We start from the raw sequence: 19,514 nt of genomic DNA, 5'->3' as shown, positions 1-19,514 counted from the left end.
CCAAACCATCCACATCGAGTGGACCAATGTGATTCAACCCCCTTCCTTCTACTATTAACATAAATAAAGTCTTTGTTCCTTTTCTTGGCATTCTTTGCCAGATTTCTTGTAATCTGCCTTAACTTTTGCAAAGGTGATTATGGTGGACTCAGACAGTTTTAAAATTCTATGCAGTAGGGCCAACTGATGTTATCAACGGCAAATTCTAAATGAGAATTCAAACAATCAAGGAATTAATCTTGGAAGCTACTAGGCTTTTCATACTGACTAAGAAATACTGCTCCAAGGTTTAGGCCTAAATGGATATCAGATGAACTAATAAGACACGTGGCAGAGAAGAAAAATGCATGCGATGCATATAAATTGACAGGCAACAAAGCCTATGGTAGATATTAGTATTAGCCACAGGGTGCAAGGAAAAACTAAGGCTTATGCTGCACCAGCCAAAAAAATAAATAAAAAATTAAAAATTACATAAAATAAATAATTAAAAAATAATAAACAAAAAGGAAATAGACAACCTGTGTGTTTCCCTCTTCCTGTAGGTAACTATCCAGGTGAGCTTTAAATCCCCAAACTGTTGGCCTCTATCCCCCACTTATTCCAGTAATTTATAACTCACAGGCTAAAATAAAACTTCCTGCAATCGTCTAAACATCTCCCCCAGCAACTTGAAATTATGGCCCCTAGTTCTAGAATCATTTATAACCGTGAAATTTTTGCCCTCATTTTATTTAAGCCTCTCTGACCATTAAACACCCCAACCAATTCTCCTCTATAGTGCCTAGTTTCCAAGTGGTGCACCCTACATATTCAGTCTTTCCTCATATGGACGCAATTTTGCCAGATTCACTTGGTGACTTACTCGTGTTTTGGATTCTTTCAAGAAGCTCAATGTCTTTCTTTAGGTGCGGTCGCCATACTTGAACACAGTATTCCAAGTGTGGTCTAATAATAGTCTTATATAATGGGATTATGATGCCGTTATCTCTACTAGCAAATGTTCAATAAATCATCGATAGGACACCATGGGCCTTCCTTGCAACCTGTCTACAATGCTCAGCAAACCATGTCTGACTATCATAATTCCCAAGTCCCTTTCTTCCGATACTGACTTTAGTTCAACTCCACCAAGTGCATAAGTTATTTTGGGTTACTATTCCCCATGTGTAAGACCTTGCACTTTGGTGGATTAAAGCTTGTCACTTTTCTGGCCATCCCTGAAGTCTATCTAGGTCACTCTGAAGAAGCTCTGCTTGGTAGTGATCATTAACTACTCTACCAATTTTTGCATCATCTGCAAATTTAGACATCACACCCTCTAATCCTTCATCAATGTCATTTCCGAAAATCAAAAACAACAGTGGTCCAAAGACCGAACCTTGGGGAATTCCACTTCTTACATTAACCTTTAACCTAATCTGATGCATAACCATTTATCACAGCCCTCTGCCTCCTGCCCTGAAGCCATCCTGCTATCCACTTAAGGATTTTCTCTGTGATTTCAACCTGTTACAGCTTATAAAGTAACTGCTCATGTAGGAGAGAATCAAACACTTTGCTGAAATCTAAATAAACAATGTCAAAATTATTCCCTAATTCCAGCTCACGAGTGACTCTGTCAAAATAGCTAACCAGATTTGTTAAACATGATTTTCCCTTTACAAAACCATACTGGGTATCCTTCAGAATTCCATTTATCTAAATGATCCTGAATTCCACCCTTGATCATTGCCTCCATGATTTTCCATACTACTGAAGTTAGACTGACAGGTCCGTAATTTCTCACTTCACTCTTAGAACCACCATTATGTATTGGAGATACATTGGCACTTTTCCAATCCAAAAGGATCTTTCCCAAGTCCAGTTATTCTTTCATAATTAGCCTCAATGGTTCAATGCACTCACTTGCCGCCTCCCTTAAAATTATAGGGCATATGCGATCGGCCACAGGAGCCTTACATGCCTGTAGGCTCGAAAGTTTTTTTAATATCATTAATTACATATCTTTCAACTTCACTCCCAGAATTTCTTAGTGACATAAAGGGTATTTCTTCTGTAAATATCAATGCAAAGTAATCGTTGAATACATTTGCAACATCAGCTGTGGTGTCTAATACTGTCCCACATCCATTACATAAGTGTCATCTGGTTTGTCCTCTTCTTCTTTGCATTTACCGTATTTCCCCATGTATAAGACGCACCTTAATTTGAATTTGAAAAAAAAAAAAAAAAAAAAAAAAGTATTACATAAAGTTATTGAACTCAAGTTTTATTCATCATAAAATTCATATAACTCATCACTGTCAAAACTCCCATCCATTAGCTTGTCCTCATCTGTGTCTGATGACAAATCACTGTCTTCATATGTTGCCTCGTCCTCAGTTCCATCTATGGCATTTGAAATGCCACACTTCTTAAATGACTTGACAACGATCTCAATCTTGATATTATCCCAGGATCTTTTCACCCAGGTACAAACTTCTCCTATAGTTGGTTTCTTCACTCTTCCTGCTGGTGTCAAATTGTCCCCAGAAGATTTCATCCATTGGTTCCATTCGTCTCTCATGGCAGCTTTGAAGGGTTTGTTAATGCTGACATCAAGTGGTTGGAGCTGGGATGTCAAGCCTCCAGGTATGATGGCAAGTTTTGTTTTTTGCTCTGCAGCAATCTTCTTTGTATTTTTTGTTGTGTGTGCCCTGAACTGATCAAGCTCACGGCACACACAACAATAGGGCAGGTTTGCATAAGAGCCCACCTGGTCTCCTGCTCCAAACTTTCTCAAACCAGATCTTCATCCCATCCTGATATATCCAACCCTTGTCATGAACGTGGACAACCACTCCTCGAGGAATGTCTTCTTTTGGCATTGTTTTGCGCTTGAAAATCAGCATAGGAGGCAGCTTGGTTCCATCGGCACAACAAGCTAGAACAACTGTATAATGGCTCTTTTCATGTCCACTTGTCTTCACAGTTACAGTTTTCACCCCCTTCTTATCAACAGTTCTGTTACTTGGGACATCAAATTGAAGGGGGACTTCGTCCATATTTGCAATCTGTCCCAACTCAAACTGATGTCTTCCAACATTGAATGACAAAACGATGAAATTCAAGGACCTTCTGCTCATAGCTTTCAGGCATCTTTTGGGAAAGTCTGGTGCGTGTACGCATGCTTAGTCCATTCCGTTTCATGAACCTGAAGCACCAATTGTGTCCTCCTTTGAAATCAGTAACTTCTTTTTCATCAGCAGTTCTTCTTGCCTCATGCCGAACCATCTTTGTGGACACAGGAATTCCAATTGCCCTTTGCTCCTCAATCCATATCTTCAATTCCGTCTCTAAATCAGGCCATTTTGCTGGATTGCCTCTAATGGCCTTCTTCTGCCGTGGCGTTTTCAGTAGGATTTCTTCTTCCCGTAGCCAGTCTCGGATTGTTTTCTCAGTTGTAGGAGGACCAAACTTACGTTCAGCAGCACGATTTCCATTCACTTTTGAAAGGTGCCTCCGTAGCCAGGTGGGCAGGAGCAGCAGTGCGTAGCAGACGCTTCTTGATTAAACTGGAGTTCGAGCCCGTGACCACCAAATACGGAGGATGCGGAAAGGTCAGGGAAAGACCACCGCATATCCCCGGAGCAATATGGCCTTAGTTGCTAATGCTCCTAAAAACCAGATAAACTCTTTTGCAAACTGGATCACTTTTAACTTGAATTCAGCACTGCACAAAAACCTTTTCTGAGCCATTTCTGGGCAGAATGTGGCAAAACGTAACCTAATATACCGGTAACAAGTGCAAAACAATGACCGCAAAGACAACAAGTGCAAAAAAGCGGGAAATGCAAGTAAAAAAAATCTACAACCACTGTATAAGACGCACCCAGTTTTTAGACCCCAAATTTTTCGAAAAAAGGTGCGTCTTATACATGGGGAAATACAGTATATGCGAAGAATTCTTAATCCCCACTCTTTGCCAGCCTAACCTTTTCTGTGGCACTATTACAGATCAATTTGTAGCTGTTATAGGGTTCAGTACTTTTTATTGCTCTAACTTTTCCATGCTGTCTTTTTCTGCTCAAGTAATCTGGCAACTTCATTATTCATCTAACTTGGAATCCACCTTGTGGAGTATTTTTTTTTATGGCATACTGGGGGGGGGGGGCTGCACTCGCTTCTTTTGATAAAATAAAATAAAATACTTACAGAAGCTTTCGACTCTGTGTGTGTGTGTGTCTCTTCCTCGGCTATGAATACATAAAAACGATACTATATCTATATAATATCAGTGTAGATACACCAAAAGATAACTGTTAAAGAAAAACTACGATCCTAGTATGAGAGGCATCATTTCATCTGTATCTCATATTGTGCTCATCCTTCACAAGTTACCATGTATTGCACTACCTCGAATAAGTAATGCTTCACTAATAGAGAAGACTACTGTTACTCATTCTCAGTGGGTACCACCACCCAGACGGCACCGTTTCAAAGCTAGTTGGCTTTTCATTGGTGGGTGCCTTTCACACTACTTTGTAGTTTTTCTTTAAGAGTCGTCTAAGGTGTATCTACATCGATATTATATAGATATAGAATCTTAAACTCTTAAAACATTATGCCTTCTTGCATTTAGTTTATTTAAATAAATATGTTACATATTGGAAATCAAGAATGGTACCGCGTAGTCATGTTAGATAAACATGGCGCATGACCACACTTAAACACAAGCTTGTTTTACCACAGTAAAACAAGCTTGTAACATACATCTTTCTTCTCCCATTGGCTGAATAAGTATCATTAGGAGGAAAATTATTTTAATGTATAGAAAGATATGCATTCAAGACTTCTGTGATTAATGGTTTAAAGGTATACCATAATTCAATTGTACTCACTCTCTGTGAGCTATCTACCCAGTTAATAGAGGCCATGTGGCACTTTAAGCCATTGTAATTTCCTTTCCTTTCCTGAAATTATAACCCTTTCCTTTGCCTTTCACTACTGCTACCTCTCTCTTCAGCATCCACCATAGAACTCTGTGATCACTTCCTGTTACTGGTTCCTCTACTGTCAGCCCTATTATGTCATCTGGTTCATGGGTGATGATTAGGTCTAAAATATTCTTTTCCCTAGTACTTTCCCTGGCATGAAGATACAAATAACAATCATCTAGTTGATTTAGAAATTTTGTCCTCCGCGTCAAGTTTCCTTCCCATTTGCTCCCATCAATTAGAGGCAAATTAAAATCACCCATAATGAGACATTCACGCTTACTTGCCCATTCCATTTGCATGTAGAGGCTCTCATCATAATCTTCACAGTCATCTGGCTTGTAGATTACTCCCACTCTCATTATACCTTTGCTTCCAACTATCTCACATCATACAGATTCTATACTATCATACAAAGTGCTTGAATCCGGGAAAGCTTTCATCGTGCTAAGGTTGCTTTTGATAAGAAGCATGACCCTATCACCTCTTCTATCTGTCCTATCCTTCCTAAATACATTGTACATACCATAACATACTGAAAATCATCATCCCCTATCTCTCAGGGTGGCACCATGCTTCACCACGTTTCCGTAAGCCTCATTATATCAGCGTTACTTGTCCTAACCAGCAGTTCAAGTTCACTCATTTTATTGACAATACTTCTACATTACTGTTTTAAGACTTAATTCTTGTATAATTAACTACTGACACACCCTTTGAAGTTATTTAAGTTTGCTTCCCCAGCATTAGCTGCCCACTTAATTGAAAAGTTTCTGCCCTCAGAACATTTTGCTAATATGATCTGTTGTTTACAACTCTTCAGGTATGTGCAATTACTTCACATATAAGCTAGTCTGTAATCAACTCACAAAGGAGGTAAGGCAAACAAAGACAGCTTATGAGAAATCTTTGGCAAAGGTTACAAAGAAAAACAGCAAAGACTTCTTTACTTAAGTAAACTCTAGAAAGCAGGGGTTGAATCAGATTGGTTAGAAGGCCAATTGATCAGAAGAGGACAAAAGCTTATTAAATTCTAACAAGGAGTTAAATGATTTTGTAATAACTGAAAACAAAGTGGAGGAGAAATTGTTGAAGTTAAACTTAAGAAAGGCACCTGGGGTGGAAGGGATCTATCCAGTTATATTATAGGAGGCAGCAAAGGAAGTAAGCAAACCCTTAGACATAATTATGAGAGCATCCTTGACTGGAGATGTGCAAATGTACAATTCACAAAGGGAGATCATCCAGACTTGTTAAGACAATCCTAATTTCCTCGACCTGGACATGAGTATTGCTTGTTTCAGTATGACCCAGAAACTGAAGCATCAGAGCATGCGGTAGACTTCAAAATCATCACCACCAAGGTCCTAAAAGCTTGTTTACAGAAATCCAAGATTAAGACAATGCTGATCATGTTTTTTGACAAAGAGGGTGTGAGTCACAAGAAATTTATATCTGGAGAGAGGGAGGGGCAAGAGAGAGAGAGAGAGCTGTGTTATACATACAGATGCTTCAAACGAGACACTTTTCCTGGGCGAGGCCACATTTCAAGAGAAAGGCAACTGGTTCTTGTTGCACACTTACTGTGAAGACATTTTGATGAAACATGGTATTGTACAGTTCAACCATCCAACCTACTCTCTCCATCTAGCACCAGTAGACTTCCTCTTTCCCAAGGTAAAAACTGCCTTCAAAGGGAAGCCATTTCAGGATGTTGATGATATAAAGAAAAACATAACCGTCGCTGAACTGAGCATCATCTCTTTAGATGCCTTCACTGATTCTTTTCAGAAATTTTTGAATGGTACAATAAGTGCATGCAATCAGCTGGTGATTACTTTGAATAAATATAAACTATTTTTGAGCTTCTTTACTTTGTGTTCTTTTTATTGCAGCATTCTGGGAACTGTATTGTCACACCTTGTATATCAGCAGTTGATGTATCACTGATGTTTTGAGGACTTCCACACTGAGTGGATAAATATCACAACCGATTATTGGAAGGACAATAAATCAATGCATAGAATATAACAAAAAAAATATGAAATTAGGTAGTTAACATGCATTTTTATATGGGAAATTTTTTGAATTTCGATACTGAAGTATAAATTTAGAAAAGTAAGAAATGGTCATTGTTACAGTCTGCTTTTCAGGCCTTTTTCTATAGAAAAAAATTCTTACATTTACGTGCATTATCCCCTGTGCACTACTTAGATCTATTTTTTTTTTTTTTTTGTCTCAAGAAAGATCCCCACCTTTATGGAGGTGTAAACAAACTGCTGAATGGGGCATCTCATCAGACAGAGTATTTTTCACGCTATCACATCACTAGAATAGACCTATGGATTAATTGCAGGGTTGGTTGTTACACCTGTTCACTATTCCCTACTCTCAGCACCCATGCCTAGAGTTCCTGGGAGGCTGTTGTTATTGGGTTTTAGACACATCAGTGACCGAGGCCATATTGCTCTGTGTGTGTGTGTGTGTGTGTGTGTGTGTGTGTGTGTGTGTGTGTGTGTGTGTGTGTGTGTGTGTGTGTGCATACAGGGTGTTTCAGTTAAACGTTTCAGAACTTCTAAGAGGGGTAGGGTACATCCTGACAACTCGAAATCATATAGCAATGTGGGGTCGGAAATGCTTTCCTGAAGCGGTCTTGTACACAGAAGCACCATAAAGAAAAGAGACCGTAAGTGAGAAATCGTTTTTAATAATACATGAAAAGAAGCAAAAGGTACATGGATTAAAGTAAGTGTTCGAAGTTTCTTCCACGGGCTACAATGCACGCCTCACATCTCCGACGCATGGACATCCGAACATTCTGGAATACTCCAGGCGAATTTCGAATTTCTTCGGCAGCTACTGCGATTCTTGCAACCAGCTCCTCAGCATTGTCAACAGGGGTGTCATAAACTAGCGATTTCATATGACCCCAGAAATAAAAATCAAGACATGATAGGTCGGGTGACCGAGCAGGCCAACGCACGGGACCACCACGTCCGATCCACTGTTGACCAAATGTGACATCCAGGTAGTTACGAACATCTCCGCTATAATGGGCAGGGGCTCCATCGTGTTGGAACCACATTGTCTGTTGCGTCGATGCAGAAATCTGTTCATCTCTCAAAAGTTGTGGCAATACTTGTTGCAGAAAGATCAAGTAGATAGGTCCGGTTAGACGACACGGTAACAGGTAAGGTCCGATGAGGTGATCTCCCATAATACCGGCCCATACATTGACCGAAAATCGAATCTGTGCTGCACGACGTCGTATTGCATGCGGGTTCTCGACCACCCAGATATGGTCGTTATGCGTGTTGAAAATTCCTTCCCTTGTGAAGGAATTTTCACGGTCATATGGAATCGCTAGTTTATGACACCCCTGTTGACAATGCTGAGGAGCTGGTTGCAAGAATCGCAGTAGCTGCCGAAGAAATTCGAAATTCGCCTGGAGTATTCCAGAATGTTCGGATGTCCATGCGTCGGAGATGTGAGGCGTGCATTGTAGCCCGTGGAAGAAACTTCGAACACTTACTTTAATCCATGTACCTTTTGCTTCTTTTCATGTATTATTAAAACGATTTCTCACTTACGGTCTCTTTTCTTTATGGTGCTTCTGTGTACAAGACCGCTTCAGGAAAGCATTTCCGACCCCACATTGCTATATGATTTCGAGTTGTCAGGATGTACCCTACCCCTCTTAGAAGTTCTGAAACGTTTAACTGAAACACCCTGCATATATATATATATATATATATATATATATATATTATTCTTTAGTAATATGATAATTTATGTTGTATTTTACTTTTAATATACTTTTATAGTGGTTTTTCTTTAAATTATTTCTAGATTTTTCTGTTGTCCCGGTAGCTGTTTTAGCAATGCCCGGGTACGAACAGAGTACATATTATTATTTTATCTTTCTATTGTGGTTTATTGTGTTTATTTTCTTAATTACGGGTGTTTTCTACTCATAGGTATTATGGTTAATACATTACTGGTCTTTAAGCTAGCCTAAACTCGGCATTTAAGATAACCGAGTTTAGGCTAGCTTAAAGACCAGTAATGTATTAACCATAATACCTATGAGTAGAAAACACCCGTAATTAAGAAAATAAACACAATAAACCACAATAGAAAGATAAAATAATAATTATATATATATATATATATATATATACTGTCTGTAAATTGCATGCATTCTGTGATCGATTTTATGTTTTTTTTGGACAAACCTCCCCCCCCCGAGTTTCCAGGAGGGAAAAAACATGCTACCTTTGCCTGTGACTAAGTAATTCATCCAAGTTGTGAAAAAGGCCCCATAAAAATTTCTCTCATCATCGATGGGACTCACACTTGTGTCTTTTCCACCAAGTCAGTATGGGGAGGACAGCGATTCAACCGACTGCACTACCCATGAGGGCATAGGAGGTAAAGAGGATTGTTTGTTCTATTACGTGCAAGCTGACTCATTATATCTGGTTTGCAATGGGGTACTGTTACAGACGTTAGCCACGAAACTGCTGGTTGGTGGCTGACTTCTGTAATGGGATCTAGTTTATGGCATGTATGTGTTGGGGAGTGATACTGAAAAAGGTAGGAGCAACTAAACTTACCTGTTGTGCCCTCCCTTAAATGAAACAAAGCCTGTCACATGGCATCTGACAGATACCATTTTATTTTTATAAAAATTTAATTCTTACCTTTGTTGAATCGAAAATAGTTTTATTAATTAGGATTTATTCACTTTTCATTGTTTAAAATGACTTGAGTTATATGCATTTTTTCACTCGTCTTCCATTATACTTCCTATCACTCAATTTCCAGCTTTCCATCGAGCAGATCCGCTTGAAGAGACAGCAGTTTTTCTTCATAAAATATACATGATATATTTTATTTATATATAAAAATATAAAAAGAACCAAATTATAATATGCCACTGGAGCAGATATTACCCGTAATTCATGCCTCATCCACCCTGAAGGTGGACGAGGAGACAAATTATGGCTGATGGGCGAGTGATGTTTGTACACTCTCACTAATTTCAAAAACGAAAATAATATTCGATTGTTTGGAATCTGTCAAACACCAAAGATACACTTAGTCTCATAACTTTAATAAATCAAAATGAAAAATACTAAATAATCATATAGAAAATATTGGTTGGGGCCAGTACATGAGAAGATCCGATTTCATTCCAAAAAAAAAGGGGGGGGGGGATCTGTCAGACACCATGAAACATTCCAGAGTTAAAGAATGACTGAACTATATTAGCATTAGTAGAGGCATATGATGCAAGAAAGCAAGCTTATATAGCAACAGCTAAAAAACAAAAAAAAAAACCCACCTCCCAAATACCCGTCCATTCACTCCAAATGTTTGTCTAGTACTGCCTTGAACTTATTTAAGTTGTTGATTCCACTACAACAGATGGTATTTTGTTCCAACTATCAACCACTCACTCGCTAAAGGTGAATTTCCGCACATCTATTCTACAATTGTCTTTCCTCAATTTGAATTTATGTCCCCCTCAGGTGAGTAATCTGAGCAAGAGGAAGAATCCCATTAGCATTGAGCTTGTTCAAACCATTCAAGGCCTGTGAGGTGATCTCAATTAGATTACCTCACAGATGCTTAGTCTCCAGAAGCTGCAATTTGCAGAACTTAAGCCTTTCTTGGTAACACCAACCCTTTGTTCCACTCACCAACAGACCCAGACTATGGGTCTGTTGGTGAGTGGAACTAGACTATGTAAGAATTTTGGATTTTATTCCTAAATTTATGTCATGAAAAGAACACCAAGAAAATTAGTCCATTTCTTAATCTTCCAAATTTATACAGTTTTACCATAACTCCTCAGAGTAGTTAAATTAGCTGCTTTAATAATTTTATTTTCTTTATTACATCCCAATGAAATAGTGTTTTCCATCCAATAAAATTACTAATTTTTAAACAATAGGAATTGCAGCATAAGCCTCAGGCTTCCTTGCACCATATGGCTAATAATAAATAGCAGACTCAAAAGAAAACATTATTTCCATTTTAGGTAAATTTAAATATTACCTATAAAGCAAGAAACACAGAATGGCAACAAATTTGTAACACTGGAATCTGTACAGGGTATACCGTATTTACAGTGTCTACAGCTCACTGATTAACCTCTGACTGTGTGGTCGTCCTGGAGTATAAACAGAAAATTTATTTATTAGCCCAACATAACCTATTAGTTACCTGCAGGTGCCTGAATGTTATATTAATGCCACCAATATATAATAACATGTAAAGTTCCAGATAATGGATTTTGCCATGATGACTTACAATAAGAAATACTTTTCTCTAGCCATAAATTAGACCACAGAAAAAAAAAAAAAAAAAACTTTCTCCAACATAATAATATGCAGGTGGCATCCAAAGCATTGGTTTGGGTTTCTCTAGCTAGCCATGGGCTACTGATTGGATTTAATCCTCTAAATTCAAGGTATTTAATAAATTAGATTTCTTTTTTTGCAACTGTTGTTTTCTTTCTGTTATTCCTCTAATTTGGGAGGTAATATTTTCTGTTTTAAGCTACTGATGATTATGACATGTTAATTTAAAAAAAAAAAAAAAATTCTGGGTCTAATAGAGAGCACAAAGGTTCTCATCCATATTTTCATAACTATTGCAGTACTGAAATATTAACAAATAGATGCATGAATATTTAGAAGACTGTACAACGGACACATTAAAATAGAGAGTAACTTACAGAACAATTGAGTGGTCCCTCTTAAAGGCATGCTGAGCTAGTCCGCACAAGACTGACATACACCAATAAAGCATGGGCAGGGTTTCTTTCAACTGTTTAGCACTAGATACCACAAAATGCTGTTAAGCCTAATTTTTAAAGTTAGGCAGGTGTTCATGTGGGACATAACTTTCCCCAAAACAAGTTGGCCTTAACAGGTCTAAGATTTTATTTCTGTTTGAGCCATCCTCAGTTCAGCCATATTCAGAATGAATATTACAAGAAGATCAGAAGATTCGTTTCTTTAGAAAATAAAAAAATAATATATATATTATTATTATGATTATTAATAGCTACATGGTGCAAGGAAGCCTGAGGCTTATGCTGCACCAGGCACAAAAATAAAAAATTCCCCGAGTTACCATGAGAGAGAGAGAAAGAGAGAGAGTCAAAAGTAGAAGGGAATCACCAAGAAAGAGAATTATGATATCCATCTCAGGACCTTGGTTGTTCCAAGCCCATATTCACCACATGTGAGCCCCTGGAGTTATATATATATATTTATATATCACGCGAACTGACCACAACTCTCGGGTACCTGCTGACGGTTTGATACTTAAAACTTTTATTACAAAGCAAGAGCAGTTTATTTGGTTGAAATATAAGCTCTATTTTAAAAGTAAACATGACAGCAGCAAGAGTTGATGAAATAAACATATACTTCCCCAAACGCCAATGTGACCCTTGATTTTAAGATTTCCACTCTGGTACAAAAATAAATATATAAAGAACAATGATACTTCTGTAGTATGTACTAGCCGGTATTATCAAGATCTTACGTAAACATTTCTCCCTAAAAAGAAAACAGAAAATAACGTACTGCAGAATAAGATGATAAATCTTCAACATTACTCTCAAGATCAACATAAGCTTTGAATGTTTGCGATCGACATTTCATTTTTTGAGAAGCCATCACTCACATACTTTCGATAAATTACATGTTCAAGTCATCACATGAACCGACGCAGGGTCGAAATCACTACACACAGCACTTATATAAAATTACATCACTTAAAATGATCAACAATGTTATCAAATTTTGTTTCTGCGCCGGCTACTTTTTGAGTATATACCCCTGGTGACAAACACATAATAACATATTTTGATACCATAAATCAGCGCAACGATCGAAAACTGATGTGTCGAAACGAAATTATTCGGCTGCTATTTTGTTCGGGTTCACACAAAGCACAAAATTCCCTTTTCTCTGACGGTAGTCAGTGACCTGGTTATTTTAGTCAACATAATATTATGTTTTTGGAAATTTTTCAATAAATTTTCTTCTTCAGCGGCGGATTTTTTATTTTTTTTTCTTTTTGGTAAAATTCAGAAGAGGGTGCGTGCACTCCAGACTAATGGCAAGAAGAAAAGAAAGAAGACAGTGATTAACTGATGGAGACTCCTCCCACTCACGGCTTTCCCCCTTCTCCTCTTCATACGTTACAGGTGCAGGTTACGTGACATACCCGAAATGAGAAAATGGTAGCAATTAGAAGGGGAAAAACTCGTTCCCTATTTTAAACCAGCACCAAGGGGGAAGGGAGATGGTAACTATTTTACCTTTTTGTTTGTTTGTAACCTACGACGAGGAGAAGAGGAGGCAAGCAGTGAGTGGAAAGAGTCTGGAGTCAATTATTGCCTTCATCCTTTTCTTATTGCCGATACTCTGGAGTGAGCACCCTGTTCTGAATATAGCGTCTTTGTTTTTAATTGCTATTATAGTAGTAAAAAAAATAAAATAAAGCTCTAGCTTTTGCTTTATAACTCTGGAAATCCATACGATTTATAGTGTTATGTTTCTTGTAAAGATTTTATATATTAAAACTTTTCTAGTTTTTTTTTTTTTTCTTTTGCATTTATTTCAATTAACTCTTTCTGTCGAACTTGCAAACTATTTTAACCGAATATTTCGTTTTACAAGTACTGCTGTGCTTTTCAACCAGTGTGAACGGTCCAGCTTGATTAAATAAGATTTATTTTGGTGTGGATAACTAACATTGGTGGATGGATGGGAAAATTGAACTATAATTAGTTGTATTTTAAAAGTGTTCATATTTCTAAAATAACTGATATAATTATACTTAAATTCATATTATGCCAGGAATCGAAAAGGAGATAAAAAAAGATCGAATTCTAAGAAACAAAAACTTCATCAGGACACCATATGAGTAAGAAACCTAACGCGCGCACACAACACAACATTAGGAACATTACCAAGGAGTAAGACGAACCATAGCTGCGTTCTGAAGCACATTCCAAATCCAGTGTATCCGTTGTGTATATATAAATCGGCTATTACACCAGATTGGTAGGCAGCACCGTTAGGCCTTAATGCCTCACACCCAAATATAAATTTTCACAACAAACACAAACCCAAAAATTAAATAGGATCAGTCCCCAATTCTATTAATGTGCATATAATGTACAATTGATAATTTTTACAATAGCATTAACGCCACATATCTACAACGAGCAATTCAACTAAAAATTTATTCATTATAGCGCATATCTGGAGAGGGCGCTGAATCTCTTTAAAAGTTACAGCTGACAGTTACAAGCTCCGCAAAAACGATAAGTGTTTGCCTTTTATTTACATGATTGTTATTTTATATTGTACTTAATACGTAGTCATATAGCATCAGCAAGAATATTTGCTGATGCTATCGAGGCAGTGTTAGGTGGGTCGGAAAACTGCTAGTTTGGGGGGATACAAAGACTAATAGTTTAACAGTAACCGCAGGCAGAGGTGAAGGTGATTCTTGCACAACTTCTATTAGAATAAGAAGCGACCTGGAGCGAGGGGTGTTGGGGGTTTCAGGGACGGATGGCAGTCATCATGGAATAGTTGGGTATATGGGATGTGTTAGGGTAACAAGGAATAGGCATAGGAGCATGTATGCTTGCATGTATACCAATGCTAAAAGTATAGTAAATAAATTTGATGAATTTGAAGTGTTGGTCAAGACATCAAAGGCGGATATTGTTGGGATAGCAGAGACGTGGTGTCACAAAGATATAAGGAATGCAGAACTGGAATTTGGGGAGTACAATGTGTACAGAAAGGATAGACAGGACAGAAAGGGAGGGGGTGTTATGCTGTTAATTAAGAAAAACATAAAATCAAAGGAAGTGCACCCAGTTAATATAGATGAACAGTGCTCTATTGAGTCAGTTTGGTGTGAGATAAGCACTGCGAAAGGAAAAATAAGAGTAGGAGTGTGTTATAGGCCTAATGACTTGAATGAGTACGATGAACAATTGTACAGAGAAATAGAGTGGAGCAGTAAATCAGAATGTCTTATAATGGGGGATTTTAACTTCCCAGATATTGACTGGAACTTGTGGGTTGGTCACTCACACACTAGTCACACTTTTGTGGAGTTATTGGATGATTGTTTTCTGCAGCAGCATGTTCGAGAGGCAACCAGAGAAAGTAACACTCTTGATCTGGTTATCAGCAGTGATCATTCGTGTATTAAGAATTTGCAGATAAAGGAACCACTAGGTGGCAGTGATCACAGTGTGCTGAAGTGGGATTTACTCAAAGTGGTAACTACCGTCAGGGGTAAAGGAAAGGGTTTTTGCTTCCGTAAAGGGGAGTACAGTGGTCTCAGACAGTTTTTAAATTCTGTACAGTGGGATCAACTGACGATGTTACAAACAGTAAATTCTAAGTGGGAAGCATTCAAAGAATTAATCGTGGAAGCTACTAGATTTTATATACCGATTAAGAAATATCGTTCAAGGTTTAGGCCTAAATGGTTATGAAATGAACTAATGAGACTCGTGACAGAGAAGAAAAATGCAGGGGATGCATATAAATTATCAGGTGACGCAGAAGCCTGTGGCAGATATAAGCTAGTCTGTAATCAGGTCACAAAGGAGGTTCGGCAGGCGAGGGCGGATTACGAGAAATCTTTGGCAAAAGATGCTAAGAAAAACAGCAAGGATTTCTTTACTTATATAAACTCTAAAAGGAAGGGGTTGAATATGATTGGTCCACTTGACATCGATGGTTCGACTGTTGATGATCCTGCTCAGATAGCAAACAAACTGAATGAGTATTTTGCATCTACATTCACACGTGAGGAATTATTACAATTTGAAAATGGAAGAAGGTTATCAAATTGTAGCAGTGTGCTTAATGATTTTGTAATAACTGAGAGCAAAGTGGAGGAGAAATTGTTGAAGTTAAACATAAGAAAGGCACCTGGGGTAGCATTAGCATTAGCATTAGTAGAGGCATTTGATGCAAGAAAGCAAGCTTATGCAGCATCAGCCAAAAAAAAAAAAAAAAAAAACCCACTTCCACTTCACCCCTCTGTTCGTTCAAAATACCTGTCCAGCTGAGCCTTAAACTTATTTAGGCTATCAACCTCCACCACAAGGGATGGCAGTCTGTTCCACCAACCAACCACCCGCTGGCTAAAGGCAAATTTCCGCACGTCTATCCTACATCTGTCTTTCCTCAATTTGAATTTATGCCCTCTCAGGTGATTTTTCTGAGCTAGAGGAAGAATCCCATCAGCATTGCGCATGCTTAAACCATTCAAGGCTTTATACACCTCTATCAGATCACCTCGCTGGTGCCTAGTCTCCAGACACTGTAATTTGCAAAACTTAAGCCTTTCTTCGTAAGAGCACCCCTTTGTTCCATTCACTAATCTTGTTGCCCTTCTCTGTACTCGTTCCAGCAGCTCTACATCCTTCTTGAAATGAGGCCTCCAGACCTGTATACAGTACTCAAGGTGTGACCTGACCATTGCCTTATACAATGGAATAATCACCTCCTTATCCCTGCTGGAAAAATTCCTGTATATCATTGACAATACTCCATGAGCTACTCTTGCAGCCCGTCTGCACTGCTCAGAGAACTTCATATCTGCCTGCACAATCACCCCCAAGTCCCTTTCATTCTCTACCACTGTCAGTGTAGTACCACAGAGTTGATACGTTGCTCTGGGGTTGCTTTTTCCCATGTGTAGTACTTTACATTTGTCAATGTTAAACTTCATTTGCCACCTCTCAGCCCATCTGCTCAACCTTTCCAGATCCTGTTGCAGCAGCATAGTGTCAGTAGTGTCCTTGACAACCCTGCCAACCTTTGTATCATCTGCAAACTTGGACATTAAGCTTGATATACCATCATCAATATCATTTATAAATACAGAAAACAATAATGGACCCAACACTGAGCCCTGAGGGACTCCACTAATAACATTAGTCCACGATGAGCAGTGTCCATTGATTACCACTCTCTGTCTTCTCCCCCTCAACCACCCCTTTATCCATAACAGTAATTTGCCTCCAATGTCACACTGCTCCAATTTGTGTAGCAGTCTTCCATGTGCAACAGTATCAAAAGCCTTTCTAGATCCAAGTATATATAATATCAAAGTTATTCCCTGCATCCAGTTCTTTTGTGACTGCATCATAGTATCCAATCAAGTTGGTCAGGCAAGACTTCCCCTTAACAAAACCATGCTGTGTCTGAGCTATAACTGAAGTCTTGTCTAAATGATCCTGCAGTGCTTCTTTAACCAGTGCCTCCATTAATTTTCCTGGAACAGAAGTTAAGCTCACAGATCTATAATTACTTGTGTCAGCCTTTGATCCTCCTTTGTGAATTGCGGTCACATTTGCACTCTATGAGTCCAAAGAAGCTCTCATAATTATGGCTAAAGGTTTGCTTACTTCCTTTGCTGCCTCCTTTAATATAACTGGATAGATCCCATCCACCCCGGGTGCCTTTCTTGTGTTTATCTTCAACAGTTTCTCCTCCACTTTACTCCCAGTTATTTCAAGATTCTGTAGCTTACTGCTAGAGTTGAATACACCTCTGGCATTCCCCTTGCTGAATAACACCTCATGTGTGAATGTCGATGCAAAATATTCATTTAGTTTGTTAGCTACCTGAGCAGGATCATCAACAGTTGACCCATCAATATCAAGTGGACCAATCTGATTCATCCCCTTCCTTCTAGAGTTTACATAAGTAAAGAACACTTTGCTGTTTTTCTTTGCTTCCCTTGCCAAGGATTTCTCGTAATCTGCCTTCGCCTGCCTAACCTCCTTTGTAACTTGGTTGCATATCAACTTGTATCTATCATAGGCTTCTGTGTCATGTGTTAATTTGTAAGTATCCCATGCATTTTTCTTTTCTGCCATATGCCTCATTAGTTCATCTGACATCCATTTTGGCCTAAACCTTGAACAATATTTCTTAGTTGGTATGTAAAGCCTAGTAGCTTCCAAGATAAGTTCTTTGAATGCTTCCCCATTTTGAATTTACTGTTGGTAACATCATCAGTTGGTCCCACTGTATAGAATTTAAATACTGTCTCAGTCCATGTAGTCGCCTTTACGAAAACAAAAACCCTTCCCTTTACCCCCAATGGTAGTTACCTCTTTGAGTAAATCCCACTTTAGCACACTGTGATCGCTGCCACCTAGTGGTTCATTTATCTGCAGATTCTTAATGCATGAAGAATCACTGCTGATAATCAAATCAAGAGTATTACTCCCTCTAGTTGCCTCCCGAACATGCTGATGTAGAAAACAATCATCCAATAAATCCACAAAAGCCCTGATAGTGTGCTAGTAACCAGCCCCCAAATTCCAGTCAATATCTGGGAAATTAAAATCTCCCATTATAAGACTCTCTGATTTACTGGCCCACTCTATTTCCCTGTACAGTTCCTTATTATACTCATCAGAGTCATTAGGCCTATAGCACACTCCTCCTCTCAATTTTGATCTCCCAATGCTTATGTCACACCAAACTGACTCAACACTGCACTGTCCAGCGATGTCGACTGGCTTTACTTCCTTGGTTTTTATGTGTTTCTTAACTAATAGCATAACCCCTCCTCCCTTCCTCTCCTGTCTATCCTTTCTGTAGACGTTGTACTCCCCAAATTGCAGTTCTGCATCCCTTGTCTGTGTGACACCACGTCTCTGATATCCCAACCATATCTGCCTTTGATGTTTTGAGCAATACTTCAAATTTATCAAATTTATTTACTAAACTCCTAGCATTGGTGTACACGCAAGTATACCTGCACCTGTTTCTATTCTTAGCTACCCTAACAGAACCCATGTGTTTACTTGTACTGCAATGGCTCCCAGCAGTCTCTGAAATACCATGCATCTTGTTTTTCAGGCTTCTGCTCATTCTAATAGAAGCAGTGCAAGAATCTCTTTCACCTCTGCCAGTGGCTACTGTCAAACTATTGGTCTTTGTCTCCCCCCAAGCTAGCAGTTTTCCGACCCACCTAACACTGCCTCGATAGCATCAGCAAATATTCTTGCACCCTTTCTATTTAAGTGTATCCCATCCCTGTAGAAGCAATCTCTCCTGTTAACAAGTACAGTCCAGGCTGAAAAAAATTCTACCCCTTGAGCCTTGCACAATCTTTCCAGGGCCGAATTGATCGACAAGGCTCTCATCATATACTCCCTCCTATCGTGTCTGGGCAGAATTGCAGACACTTTCAAATTCAACCCTAATTCTCGGCTTTTGTTCAACAGTGACCTGTACTTGTTAAGTAATTCTGCCGGTCTCCTACTCTTAATATTATTAGTGCCAACGTGTACAACTATATCACCTTTTGTGCCCTTAAAAGATGATATTCGCTCTACAACGTCATCAACCTTTGCCCCTGGCAGACATACCCTGGTCCTGTTCCACCTATCGTTTTTACAAAGCATGTTCCCCGTTTCCCTGACAATAGAGTCACCAACAACTACTA

General features: G+C 38.6%; 1 protein-coding gene across 3 annotated transcripts in view; it reads right to left on the bottom strand.

The window, feature by feature from the left end:
* Positions 1–12,805, bottom strand: part of LOC150080663 (myotubularin-related protein 10) — a 240,041-nt gene extending 227,236 nt beyond the window's left edge. For all 3 annotated transcript variants that reach the window (XM_090381920.1, XM_090381921.1, XM_090381922.1), the window contains exon 1: positions 12,584–12,805. In XM_090381920.1, the coding sequence (XP_090238046.1) occupies positions 12,584–12,676 (93 nt within the window). In that variant the 5' untranslated portion in view covers positions 12,677–12,805. The remainder of the gene's footprint in view (positions 1–12,583) is intronic.
* Between the last annotated feature and the right edge of the window lie 6,709 nt (positions 12,806–19,514).

Source organism: Mastigoproctus giganteus, chromosome 9 (genome assembly GCF_048544385.1).
Source record: "Mastigoproctus giganteus isolate SK-2022 chromosome 9, ASM4854438v1, whole genome shotgun sequence".
Classification (NCBI taxonomy): Eukaryota; Metazoa; Arthropoda; class Arachnida; order Uropygi; family Thelyphonidae; genus Mastigoproctus; species Mastigoproctus giganteus.
The sequence above is the reverse complement of the archived record's forward strand: the minus strand, read 5'-3'. Positions and strand labels throughout refer to the sequence as shown.